General features: G+C 41.0%; 1 protein-coding gene across 1 annotated transcript; it reads left to right on the top strand.

Moving 5' to 3' along the window:
* The first annotated feature begins 296 nt into the window (after positions 1-296).
* Positions 297-14,220, top strand: LOC139463527 (microfibril-associated glycoprotein 4-like). The gene is made up of 3 exons (XM_071244797.1): positions 297-656; positions 13,034-13,136; positions 13,565-14,220. The coding sequence occupies exons 1-3, from the start codon at positions 297-299 to the stop codon at positions 14,218-14,220; spliced, it is 1,119 nt and encodes a 372-aa protein (XP_071100898.1).
* Positions 14,221-15,130: the final 910 nt, after the last annotated feature.

Consider the following 15,130-nt stretch of genomic DNA (forward strand, 5'->3'; position numbering starts at 1 on the left):
CGATCATTTACTGACCGCCGTCATATAGCTGGAATATTCCTGAGTGCGGTGTCAAGCAACAAACTAACCAACCAAATCATTGGATAAAAGTATCAGTTAATGCATCATATGAACCAGAGAATTATTTTATTTGGTCCAACCATAGTATGAGGTTATCGACATTTGTCTGGAGTTTAGTCAATAACTTGGAATAATGATGGCACTTGTATCTGATAGGCCAGGCCTGCAGATTGATCAGTTTGTATTCCCTTTGTAGTTATTGAGGAATATTATTCTATTAACCGAGATCTCTTCGGATGATCATTTGGCTTGAAACGGAAGGGAAAGTTGGAACAGTATCACGGTTATTAATACGGAAAATGGAATCACTAAGCATATTGGCTATTGCCACCATGCTCTTTGTTTTTGAAATAATTGCTGGCGATCATGCCAGGAGTATCTCTGTCGAAATGTATTCTGAGTGTACTCAGTTCATCTCTCCCATAAATGAGACTGTAGTTGAAGACATACATAGCGTTGCCTCATGTGCTGTACAGTGTGCCCCAGACACCAGATGTGTGGCTTTCAGCGTGTCTGCAACTGATGACATGTGTATGCTTCACCGTGGGATGTTTCTGACTGGAATCTGCTACACTGGCGAGTGGTACTTTTACAATGTAAGTAAAAAAAATCCATAGTTTAGTTGGGGCGGTCGGTTAGCCTGGTGGTTAAAGCATTCGCTCGTCACACCGAAGACCCGGGTTCGATTCCCGACATGGGTACAATGTGTGAAGCCCATTTCTGGTGTCCCCCGACGTGATATTGCTGGAATATTACCAAAAGCGGCGTAAAACCATACTCACTCACTCAATCCGAGAGTTTAGTCAAATTCATAGTGTGTGCGTGTGTGGGGTTACGTGGTGTGTTTTCCATTCATATCGTGATTGTACCTTCACTGCGTGGATGACACCTATATTCAACGAGCATACGTATAATTGTGAAAAGGGTACATGCAATATCCGCCTCATGTTCTACCTATCATCAGACTTAAAGCATTGTTTAACCGTATGTTGTGTAAATATAACAATCAAAGTGTAAAAACCTTTTTTCCATTAATTAATTGCTAAAAGCAAAGTTCATAGTACGATTCCGACCATACCATCTTTCTTTTCTTTCTTTCTTTGTTTAACGCCGCACTAAGGAATATTTGACCTGTATGATGGCGGTCGGTAAATAATCGAATCTGGAACAGACAATCAAGTGATTGACATCTTGAGCATCGATCTTCATTAACCAAGTCAACGAGCCTGACCACCCGATCCAGTTAGTTGCCTCTTACGACAAGCATAGTCGCCCTTTACGGCAAGCATGGGTTCCTGAAGACCTATTCTAGCCCGGATCTTTACAGGTCGACCATATCATAAGATAATGTTTTTGAACCACCTAATAGTGATACTAGGTGTTTGCATAAAATTGGGAATTGCATCCCACATCATTTTGTCACTTTTGGTCAAGTTTGACCCGTGAAGATTCCGGGGTAGAATAGGTCTTCAGCAACCCATGCTTGCCGTAAAAGGCGACTAACGGGTTCGGGTGGTCAGGATCGCTGACTTGGTTGATGTATGTCATCGATCCCAATTGCGTGGATCGATGCTCATGATATCAATCACTGGATTGTCTGGTCCAGACTCGATTATTTACAGACCGCCGTCATACACAACAATACTGAGGTTTGTTTTTTTTAACAATGGGCTTACCGCCTTTCCACTCGACAGAGTGAACACATAAACTGGAATTGCGGACTGGATTGTCGGAGCACTCTAACTCCTGGCGTTCATGGGGGCACGGGTGGCCCAGTCGTCTAAGGCGCCGCGATTCGCTGTGCAGAGTTGCGTCCCTTGGGCATGCCAGAAACCTATGATTGTGGGTTCGAATCCCGGTTCGCCCCGATTATGTTTCTAGGTTTGTCAGCACCATACCCGTGCTCGTGGGTTTCACCGAAGTGGTAAACGTCTGAGACATGCATCACTTCGGGCTTTCCTCCCACATTAAGCTGACACGCCGCGATATAACTGGAATACTGTTAAAAGCGGCGTTAAACCCAACTCACTCACTCACTCACTCCTGGCGTTCATGAAGAGCAGCCTACCCGTGGTTAGCGCTGGGTAACGCTAACCACTCTTCCCCCGTGTGTCCTCAGCACCCCATTGCCTGTCGTACAAGGCGACAAAATTGGGCAGCCCGTTTGCCGTGGGTTGCGTCCCTGTGTCGGCGGAGGACAGTAGTCTGGTGGTTGAGGGCTCTGGTTCCAGGATTAGCGTTCCTTTGCCCAATACACCACTTCGACCTTTACTTCGCCTAGACATGTGGTAGGATTGGCTGGTCATGTCGAGCCCTGTGCTTTATTTGTGTTCGCACAAATTTCCTTTATACCTAGGTCTTGACCAATTGTTTATGTTACAAAACTTGAAGTTTTGATTGACAACGCATTCACATGCCTAGAGTCGTATGCCCCGAAGGCGGTGGCTCGTGGGCCAATCTGGTAGGCTAAATAATTTTACTTAATTCGTCTGCTTGAGTTTACCATTCCAGTATCCACTGGCTTATAGCATTGTCCCTGTGATAATCAGTGGTGGGTGGGGTGCTGGGATTGTGAACCGTATACAAACTCAAAATGGCACAACCAAAAAACATGAAACGTTCTTTGGAAGATTCCTCGGATGAGGAGACTACAATCCTGAGGTGTTCTTCTGGTAGTTGGTCTAGATTTTAGTGGTTTCCGCCACTGATTGTACACCTTTGAAATTGAATCTCATAAAACTCTAGGGGGCACGGGTGGCCCAGTCATCTAAGTCGTTCGAATCCTGGTTCGGCCCGATTATGTTTCTAGGTTTGTCAGCACCATACCCGTGCTCGTGGGTTTCACCAAAGTCTGAGACCTGCATCACTTCGGGCTTTCCTCCTACATTAAGCAGACACGCCGCGATATAACTAGAATGCTGTTAAAAGCGGCGTTAAACCCAACTCACTCACTCACTCAAAAACTCTCAATTCTAGGAAAGGTATTGTTAGAGATAGCTAGCATTGTTTTGCCGATATGACAGAAACTGAAATAGCTGATGAACTGAGTGATCAGGGAGTTACTCATGTGAAACGTTTCACATATAATAGAAATAATACGATCCTCAACTCAAATACCTACCTCATGACATCTTCAAAGCCAACTCGTCCAAAAAATATAAAAGCAGGATATTTTAACATCGAAGTGGATCAATACATTCCAAACCCACTTTGAGTTCGGGCACAGTGCACAATCACAATCGCAAGATATGTCTTCAATGTGGTGAAGATGACCACAATACTGATTCAAAATGTACCAAAAAAAACTTATTGTGCAAACTGTTCAGGTGACCATGTGGCTTCTTCGAAGTCATGTCCAAATTTCAAAATTCAACATCAGATTGTGAAAGTGAAACATGAAAGGAATATCACCTTCCCCGAAGCAAAGCGTTTGATCATGGCTTCTGTTTCTCCAACCTCAGCAGTGTCCTGCCACATCTGTCATGTCTGTTGAATGTCAGACAGATATAACTTGGGTCTCAGCAAACTATTCTGTTGTACAATCCAGTTCATCTTCCCAAACAGTTGATATATCAACATCAGCTCCAGTTTCAACTCACAAGGCAACAGCACCGACACCAACATTGGCACCAACGCCAGAACAATCATTAAAACCAGCCCCTGTTAAAAGTGCAAACAAAAATGTTGACTATGCAAAACAATCAGATCATGTACCAAAGGGTCAGCGTGACCCTATTCAAATACTAGACTATAATCGGTATCAAACCCTTGGAGAACATGGATGTCTCTCCACATTCTCAAGGGCGCAATAGAAGTAAGTCGCCGCGAAACTCGGAGAAATAGATCTCCTGTTCACCCACCCGTAACATGAACTGGTTCAGTGGAATTGCAGAGGTCTCCGGACCAATTTTAATTCAAGATTTCACGCCTTCAGCTATCTGTCTTCAAGGGACGTAACTCAAACAGACAGTCACCTTTGATTTGCGCCGGTACAGTTCCTATCATTCATTTTCTCCACGAGGTGTTAAAACTACTGGAGGATCTACTCTTTTGGTGAAGCAGGGAGTGATCCACAGTCCTGTTTAACTTCAAACTCATCTTCAAGCTGTAGCAGTAAGACTAACTTTACACATTACCTTTACTCTGTGTTCACTGTATATTCCTCCCTCCTCTGTGATTCAGAGATCGGATCTTCAATCCTTATATGATCAGCTCCCTAAGCCCTGCATGAACATGGGTGACTTGAATGAGTTAATATTTAAAGTCACATCGGCATTGTTTCAGCCATATCGTGACTTGAGCAAGACCTGTCATCGAAGGACAGTATAACAAGTAGCAAAATATCACAGATTCTAATTGTAAAACTAGTTTTAGAAGAATAAAATAATCAGATTATAACAGATGACACAATAATAAAAACGGGCTATAGATCGTCAGCAACTGAAGGCAGACCACCATACTGGGGACCATGGGGACTTACAGTACCTTTGCTACCTGCATGGACCCCAGCAGGATTTACATCATACCCTCAGCAACTGGTGATTGTATGTAAAGTTAGCCACAAGTAAAAGTACAAATATTCTACGTTTAATACACTAGTACACAGAAATATTCTTTGAATGACATGGACTTACAATATCCTCTCAGGGGGACAATAATTTTACACTGCGTCAACCCCCTTTGAGGATATGGCCAGTAACAAACTCAGATATAATTTCGTTCTACCAATTTTCTACCAAAGGTCATTCATTTTATACAATACATATTATCAAAATTTGGTAAACAATTCTATCTCTTTAAAAAAAAACAATAACTAAATGAGAATTAATATGAATAAAATCCATGAGAGATGATGATTTGAAATATTTATCCCTTGTGATGGCAAAATCAATACAGTCAAGCAGGACATGCTTGACCGTGATTCTCTCATCATAAGGAATACAAAATGGAGGATCTTCGCCTTTCAACCAATATTCTTGAGTATCTCTACTGTGGCCAATACGACATCGTCGTAAAATGACCTCTTCAAATCTGGACTGACAACCCAAGTAGGTGTAACCGATATTTTGTTTAATTTTATGTAATTTATTGATACCTACTTGAGTGTCCCACTTCTTTTGCATCACGTCACGCCGAACACCCGGGTTCGATTCCCGACATGAGTACAATATGTGAAGCCCATTTCTGGTGTCCCCCGCCGTGATATTGCTGGAATATTGCTAAAAGCGGCGTAAAACCATACTCACTCACTCACTCTTTTGCATCAGATCACGGATGTAAGATCTAATTATAGGTTTATAATCACTGTATAGGATAAGAAGTGGTGTCACAGATTTGTTGAGTGCTGCTTTAGCAGCAGCATCGGCCATCGTGTTACCAGTGATACCAACATGGCTTGGTAACCAACGAAAGACGATGTACTTGCCAGTAGCAAGATCATTAAATAACTCAAGAATATCAATTAAAAAGGCATGTTTAAAAGACATATTTTTAATAGCCTGAAGGCACGAGAGTGAATCTGATAAAATAATGAATTGTTTATATTTTGATTGGTTCTTGACATATTTTAGAGCCGTTAAAATTGCGTGCGCTTCTGCTGTGAAGATTGAACTTTTATCGGGTAATCGTGAAGATACTGTTCTGGATCCAATGACAGTGGCACTAGCAACTGCGCCACCAGCCTTGGATCCATCTGTAAATATAGATTTATAAGTGTCGTAAATGTTTCTTAACTGATGATATTCTTGTTGGTAAATTAATTGGTTAGTAGCTTATTTCTTTAGTTTTGTTAATGTAAGGTCTACCTCTGGCTTGACCATTTGCCAAGGAGGAGATGAAAAAAGTTGAGTAGGAGCTATATCTTGGAGTTTAATATTAGTGGCTGATATTGCAGATTTTATTCTGATTCCGAGTGGTGGAGTGAGTGTTGATTTCTTATTTATCTTCGTGGAGAGGATTGAATATACATTCAAAAGCTGGATTCGACTGATTAGAATATAATATAGTTATGTATTGTAAAGATAGTTTTAGACCGCGTTGTTTAAGAAAAGGCTCATCTGCTTCTATATATAGACTGTGAATGGGAGACGTTCTAAAAGCTCCAAGGCAAAGCCTCAGGCCCTGATGATGTATAGTATCTAGTTTTTGTAAATTACTTTTGCAGGCTCCACCATAGACGATGGAGCCATAATCAAGTTTTGTACGGATCAGTGATCTATACAAGTGTAAGAGGGTTGTTTTATCTCCTCCCCACTTTGAATTTGAAACTACTTTCAATAAGTCGAGTGCCTTCAGACATTTAGCTTTTAGGTATTTAATATGTGGGAGGAAAGTTAAATGGTTATCAAAAATAAGTCCCAAGAACTTTGCCTCCTTCACCACTTTGATAGGGGTGCCATATAAAAATAGCTCAGGGTCTTTATGCGGTTTATATTTCCTACAAAAATGTATGCAGTTAGTTTTTTATTTGGAAAATTTAAACCCTTTCTATAGACACTTGTGAATTTTATTGAGACACAGTTGTAATTGCCTTTCGATTGTGTGCATATTTTTACCACGACAAGATATATTAAAATCATCCACAAAAAGTGATCCATCAACTGAATCATTTAAAACTTTAGACAAACTGTAAATGTTTATACTGAATAAAGTGACAGACAAAATACTGCCTTGTGGGACACCCTGATCCTGATTATAATGATCAGACAGGGTTGTACCCACTCGGACTTGAAATTGCCTGTCTGTTAAAAACTGTGATATAAAATGAGGCAGACAGCCTCTTAATCCATAATCATGAAGATCTTTTAAAATACCATGTTTCCATGTTGTTTCGTAAGCTTTTTCTAAGTCGAAAAAGATCGATACAGCATGTTGTCTATTTACAATGGAATTTTTAATGAACGATTCCAAACGCACAAAATGATCGATAGTACTTCTGTTTTTCCGGAAACCACATATTGGTAAGAAGATCATTTGTTTCCATGAACCACACTAATCGGTTATTTACAATGCGTTCCATAGTTTTACAAACACAGCTAGTTAGAGATATAGGTCGGTAATTTGATGGATCAGAATGAATCCGCCCAGGTTTGGGTATAGGGATAACAATGGCATTATGCCATGAAGTTCGAAACGTCCCTGATGTCCAAATATCATTGAATATATTCAACATAGTTTCAAGGTATGATTCGGGCAAGTGTTTCAGCAGCTGATAATGAATATTATCAGCACCTGCTGCTGTATCATGAGCTTGCCCTAAGTCAGTATATAGCTCATGTAGTGAAAATACTTCATTGCAATTATAATCTTCACCATTCCATTATCAGATGTAAAATTTATTTTTTTTCTCTTCCTGTTGGAGCCGATATTTTTGAAATTCAGGAACGTAATTAGATGAAGAATAATGTTGAGATAAAGTTTCCCCAAGTCTATTGGCAATGGCAGATTTATCAGTTAACAAAGTATCACCATCCTTCAAATGGCTGACTGTAGAATTTGATCCCTTGCCTTTGATCTTTTTAATCATGTTCCATACCTTGGACATAGGGGTACGAGAGTTTATTTTGGAGACATAATTCCTCCATGATTGACGTTTATTTGACAGTGTTCAAATTATGGACAGTAGGATGTTTACGGAAGTATTTCTCCGCCTTCTTACGACATTTCCTAGCTTGTTTGCAATTATCATCAAACCATGGTTTACGAACACGTGGGTTGACAGAGGACTTAGGAATTGATTCATTAGCAATTTCAGTCAGTTGATCTGAAAACAACTGAATTGGGTCATTAACATTCCGAAAAGACGCAGGTTGTAATTTATCTTTGCATAAAGATTGAAATAAAAGCCAATCAGCCTTCACAAAATTCCATCGAGGTGAAGGAGGATCATCAGTGGGATTAATGGCTTTAAGCACGGTGGGGAAATGTTCACTCCCACATAGGTCATCGTGGACTGACCATGAGAATTCGTTGAACAAAAGTGAATTAATCAGAAACAGATCTAATGATGAATATGTACCAGTTGCAGGGTGTAAGTAAGTGTCCGAGTCATCATTAAAGATGCATAAATCATTATCGGAAACAAAATCCTCGATCACTTTACCCTTTTGATTAAGTATTGAACTTCCCCATAAAGGATTATGCCCATTTAGATCACCCATGATGATACAGGGCTTTGGGAGTTGGTCATATAGTTTTTGTAGATCATTTTGCTGAAAACTTGATGAAGGAGGAATGTATAAGGAGCAAAGCGTGAAGGCAATATGCAGTGTAAGTCTAACTGCAACTGCTTGCAGATTCGAGTCAAGTGGAACAGGACTGTGAACAACGCCCCGCGGCACTAAAATAGAAGCACCTCCAATAGCTTCGTTTCCCGGAGGAGAGAAGGAATGATATGAACTATAGTGCTTTAAATCAAACTTAACTGTATTTTTAAGGTACGTCTCTTGTAAACAAAATGCTGATGGATTTAAATAAGTTAATAATAACTGCAGTTCATTAAAATTATGCCTAAGTCCATTGCATTATATTAGACAATTGAGTCATGGTGGCTCAATTGGAGATCGCTCGCGTGAATGTGAGGAGGAACTACTCCTCCGCCTGTCCTGTGAGGACAGAGTAACTTCCATGTCCAGAGGCCCAAATGAGTTCTGTAAAGGAACCTCTGAAGGTGAAGGGACGACTGGCAGTTGTTTTTTCTTCAATTTATTTTTTTCTTTATTTGACAAATGAACAACTGGTTGTTCGACTGACGTATGAGATTGTTTCTCAGACTGAATCTCAGTCTGATATCCTGAACTAGATAGACTGATGGTAGGAATAGGCTGAATGATTGGAAAAGTATCAACTGGTTGTTCTGACGTGACCCATGTCAAGTCAGTCTGACACGAAATAGTCGATGTTGTAACAGAGCGGGAGACTGCAGCGGAGTAGGAAATAGTTGAGGGGGTAGTGGTCTGATTTTTTAATAGTTTTTTGGCATCCAGGTAGGGTATGTTTTTTTTCACATTTTATTTTCATTATTTTGGATTCCATTTGCCAAACAGGGCAAAATTTGGATGAAGCAACATGTGGGCCTGAACAATTTGCACACTTCAGATCATGATTACAGTCAATGCTCTCTTGGTTGTCACCACAACGATGACATACCAGTGAGTTATGACAGGATTTTGAACCATGACTGAAATGTTGGCACTTGTAGCATCGGAGCGGATTAGTGACATACACATCCACTCCGATGTTCCAATAACCTGCTTTGATTGATTGTGGAAGGGATGTTCGGGCAAACGTCATAAGATAGGTATTGGTGTTCGTGATGACACTGTCTTTCTTGATCGTGAAACGTTTAACTGTGATTACAGCCTGGTCTTCCAACTCTGTAGCAATTTTTTCTTCAGACATGTCAGACGGACAACGAGCCCTGTCACGAACAATGCCTCGACAAGAGTTTAATGTTCTGTGCACAGCAACCTCAATATTGGCGAATATAGATATAGACAAAAGATTGAGAGGTTGCTTTCTCCGTGCACACTCCATCAGAAGCAAACCACTATGAAGACGGGTGACGTTCTTGACCTCACCACAAATCCCGGACACAGCCCTAGAAATGGCAAAAGGATTTAATTTGATAGGTAGGATATCAGCAGCCTCAATCACCAGGAATCTAGCCCAGGTATCAATAATTTGAGGGAAACTTCCAGATGAAATATCAATGTCTTCTAATCGTCTCTTTTTTTCATTGCGAGATAAACCAGATTGTAGTTGAGCCATGATGAAAGAAAATGATTCAGCACCCCTGCTCCCCACCCTCCATCGAGTGTCAAAATGGACAGTGTTATATTGCACCGGATATCCAAGCTGCAAACACCAGGGATACAGGGATGTTATACTCCAGGGAAGATGACACGAACATCTTTATTTGTTTACCAACTAAATGCCAGACTGGTTCGGCCCATGACAAGAAATTGGAAACATACATCATTCGGAGGTCAAAATCACCAGATTGGCCCATGAGCCACCGCCTCCTGGCATAGGACTCTAGGCAATATTTAGATTTGCATTAATTGGAGTATCATATTACATCATAAAAATTGTTCAATATGATATATATATAAAGTGGCACTTTTCCATGCACAGGGCATGGCGTGACCAGCCGATTGATAGAATCGGGCCAATTCTACCACCCGTCTAGGTGAAGTTAGGGTCAAAGTGGTGTGTTGGGCAAAAGGAACACTGTTCCTGGCTCCAGTGCCCTCAAACACCAGAATCCCTTCCTATACCGACACAGGGGCGCAACCCACGGCAAACGGGTTGCCCAATTCGGTCGCCTTTTACGACCAGCAATGGGGTGCTGTGAACAAATTCTACCCCGGGTCCACACGGGGGAAGAGCTATAGCGTTACCCAGCACTCACCACGAGGAGGTTGCTCTTCACGGGTGCCCATGGGTGACTTGAACGGACATAGAACATTATTGGGAAGTGTTAACTTAAATCCAAAGGAGAAAATACTTGAAGATTTTATTTCTGATAACAATTTATGCATTTTCAATGATGGATCAAATACCTATTTACATCCTGCTACTAGAACGTTTTCCGCTTTAGATCTGTCACTAACAGATTCAAATCTATTAAACGAATTCACGTGGTCGGTCCTCAATAACTTGTGTGGAAGCGACCATTTTCCTACAATATTAACAGCAAATAATCCATCTGATGTTCCACCTACATCAAGGTGGAATTTTACCAAGGCCAACTGGCTTTCCTTTAAGGACTGTGTACGAATATATTAACACCTGATATGTTCAGGACTGTTACCGACCAAATCCAATCGTTTTCGGATAAGCTGAATCAAATTGCTGATATAACCATCCCTATGTCCTCTGCAAATCCACACACTCGAACGCCATGGTTTCATAAAGATTGTATGCAGGCTAGGAAGTGCAGGAAAAAAGCGGAGAAATATTTCCGCCGACATCCAACTGTCCACAACTTAAATACTGTTAAAATCACAAATGCCAAGGCACGCCTCACATTCAAACAAAATAAGCGTAAGTCTTAGAAGACCTTATCCCTACAATTAATTCTCGCACACCAATATCAAAGGTGTGGAACATGATAGCAAATATTAGAGGCAAAGGGTCAAAATCAACTGTCCACCATCTAAAGGAAGGTGACCATCTTTTATCAGATAAATTGGACATTGCCATTAAATTGGGCGACACGCTGACCAAACACTCTTCATCATCAAACTATGATCCTAAGTTTCAAAATTATCAGTAACAACATATGTAAGTTTGACCGTATCGATTTTTCCATCACAAGGGAAAATTATTTCCAGGTCTCATCCATATAGGATATTTTTACTGTAAATTCTCGTTTAATTCTGTAGTTTTTAAAAGAAATAAGGGTTGATTGATAAATTTTGATATGCATGTAAAAAGTATGTGATATTAATTTGGTAGAATGAACTAATAACAGAGATTGGTGGCTGTACCTTCAAAGGGGGGTTGAAGTAACGTAAAATAATTGTCCCCCTGAGAAGGTACGTTAGTCCCATTTCATTCAAAGTATTTTTCATTTTCCATGTTTTTTAATCGCATAATACTTGTTGTTTTTAAATGCTTTGGCTAAAACCTTTTAACAATCACCAGTAGCCAGAGGGATGGTGTAAATCCTGCTGGGATACCACGCAGGAAGCAGATGTACCGTAAGTCCCCTTGGTCCCTTGTGTGGTGGCTTTGGTTGCTGGTAATCACTAGCCAATTTTCATAATGTATTGTTCTGAATAGTCAAAATGTTATGGTTAATTACTAGTTTTATATTTATAGCTGTGATACTCTTGTTCTTTTACTGTCCTTTGTCGACAGATTTTTTAGTCGCTATTTATGTAATATTACTGTACAACTTGATTTAGTCACGATATGGCTGAAATATTGCCGATGTGACTATAAATCTTAACTCACTCACTCACTCGCATCCCTAAGGGGAAGCTAATTCAGCAACACGCCCTATTGTAAAAGGCAATATATTGTTTTATGTGTGAAATAATTGGTAAAAATGTACACAATACTCACATGGTGAGTACAAATGTCCAACTATACGAACTCGACTCATGAAGATCCGGGTTCAGCATAGGTATTCAGTAAAACGTATTTGCCGCAAGAGGCGACAATGCCGCACTCAGCAATATTTTAGCTATATGACTTAGGTTTGTAAATAATCGAGTCTAGACCATACATTCCAGTGATTGACAGTATGATCATCGATCTACACAATTGGTTGTTTGGTTTGTTCTTTAACGCCGCACTAAGCAATATTACAGCTATATGACGGCGGTCGGTAACTAATCGAATCTGCTCCAGAAAATCCAGTGATAAATAACATGAGCATCGTTCCACGCAATTGTTTTTTTTGTTTTGGTTTGGTTTGTTGTTTAACGCCGCACTCAGCAATAATCCAGCTATATGACGGCGGTCTGTATATAATCGAGTCTGGGCCAGACAATCCAGTGATTGATATCATGAGCATCGATCCACGCAATTGGGATCGATGACATGTATCAACCAAGTCAGCGAGCCTGGCCACCCGATCCCGTTAGCATAGTCGCCTTTTACGGCAAGCATGGGTTGCTGAAGACCTGTTCTACCCTGGAATCTTCACTGGTCCCACGCAATTGGGATACGATGACATGCATTAAGCAAGTCAGCGAGCCTGACCACCCGATCCCGTTAGTCGCCTCCTACGACAAGCATAGTCCCCTGTTACGGCAAGCATGGGTTGCTGAAGATCTATTCTACCCCGAATCTTCACGGGTCAACTGTGTATGTAGTGATGTTTACATGTAATGATTTTGTTATGTGAGGCCTTGTGAGCGGTCACAACAATAAACATTTCACCGATGCCAGTTAGACTTTGGATGACAGATTGCTGGAACAGAATAGGCTTGATATGAAGTACTCTCAATTAATTTTACAGGTTCAGGACCGATGCATGAATGGGGGCGACTACAGCCAGGACAAACATATTTGTCAATGTTATGGTGGATATATTGGCCAGTTCTGTGAAAGAATAATGCAGGGTACGTCAGTAACCATCTTTATTTATCGTATCCATTTTCGTAGTAGTGACTACAAATTACATGTGATGTGATGTTTGTTATTTAACGCCGTACTCAACAATTTTCCAGTTATATGACGGTAGGTCTGTAAATAATTGAGTCTGTACCAGACAATCCAGTGATTGAAATCATGAGCATCGATCCACGCAATTGTGATACGATGACAAGCAAATTCGCCTTTTACTGCAAGATGAGTTGCTGAAGACCTATTCTACCCCGGATCTTCACGGGTCTGAAAATATTCGTTGAGGTTCTGATTGCAGGTCGTATATTTCAACATTTTCACATATTTTCATAAGGTGCCTGAAAGGCAGTAATTTATGTCAACGATTCCTAGATTTAAGGAGGAAATAAAGTCTTATCTTAATGTCATGCAATTCCTATTTCAGATTGTTCAGAAGGATCTAAAACAGTTCATTATCAATCGGGAGAAGGAATTTACCTTATTCACCCAAGCATGGCGCCTTTCCCATTCAGTGTTTGGTGTAGGATGCAGTATGATGGTAACACATACATTCAAAGGCGGATAGATGGGTCGACCAATTTTAACCGATCATGGCAAGATTACAAAAATGGCTTTGGGGACCTTTCCAAAAACTTTTGGCTTGGAAACGACAAAATTGCCTACATAACAAATGGACGCGCGCAAAATCTCATCTTTGAGACAAAGGACGAGAGCTCCCCCAATATCAGGCAGCGGGTGTACAAGGAGTTCGTTCTATCTCAAGATGGCCTGTATTCCATGACGTACACAAATACATGGGGGCATAGCGAGTCTTCACGTAATGGCGGTGATTGTTTGGTGGAACTGAAGGGGAAACCCTTCTCTACCTTCGACCAAGATCGCGATGATAGTCCTCAAAACTGCGCTCAGGAACATGGGTCTGGGTTCTGGTTCAAGGACTGTACCGCGTGCAACCCTAATGGCGTTTGGTCAGTGACTCCAGACAAGAAGAGAGCTGGAATACCTGAGGAGATGTTCTGGGACCCTGTTTCAGGAGATAACCTGATTATGCATTGCTCTGCCTTTTTGGCAGCTGTTTAAATGTACCTGTACATTCTAGAGTTGGAATTCATTAAAGCTCCTCAAAACTGCGCTCAGGAACATGGGTCTGGGTTCATGTTCAAGGACTGTACTGCGTGTAACCCTAATGGCGTTTGGTCAGTGACCCCAGACAAGACGAGAGCTGGAATACCTGAGGAGATGTTCTGGGACGCTGTTTCAGGAGATAACCTGATTATGCTTTGCTCTGCCTTTTTGGCAGCCGTTTAAATGTACCTGTACATTCTAGAGTTGGAATTCATTAAAGCTCCTCAAAACTGCGCTCAGGAACATGGGTCTGGGTTCTGGTTCAAGGACTGTACTGCGTGTAACCCTAATGGCGTTTGGTCAGTGACCCCAGACAAGACGAGAGCTGGAATACCTGAGGAGATGTTCTGGGATACTGTTTCAGGAGATAACCTGATTATGCTTTGCTCTGCCTTTTTGGCAGCCGTTTAAATGGACCTGTACATGCTTGGGTTGAAATTCATTAAAGCGTCTAAAATGTATTATCAGTTGTGATTGAACTGTCGACAATATAGTTTCGATGCTACATCTTAATCGGTCTTATCGTGTGCAGGTAACGCTATATATTCTTAAAGGGCAAGTAAAGTCAACATAGCAACTTTGCAGCTTTTAATACTTTAGGGCATATTTAATCACAAATGCTTGACCGAAGTGAAATTGCGTAAAACATCAGGCGAAATCGTCCTCCAAGCGAAACATTCCGCCGCTTACAGGGTTACTGTTGTGTAATACGATGTGCAATGTGTATTATTATGATGAGTGGGCCGACGCCCAGTCTGTCTGCTTATGACTCGGATCTTATAATACACGACGTCCTATTTCTGTGTGCTCATCCGTTTGATTTCCATGTCAACAAATTATATCACCTTAGTAACAACTCTGAAGA

Source organism: Haliotis cracherodii, unplaced genomic scaffold (genome assembly GCF_022045235.1).
Source record: "Haliotis cracherodii isolate W230 unplaced genomic scaffold, xgHalCrac1.p SCAF_16, whole genome shotgun sequence".
Taxonomy (NCBI): domain Eukaryota; kingdom Metazoa; phylum Mollusca; class Gastropoda; order Lepetellida; family Haliotidae; genus Haliotis; species Haliotis cracherodii.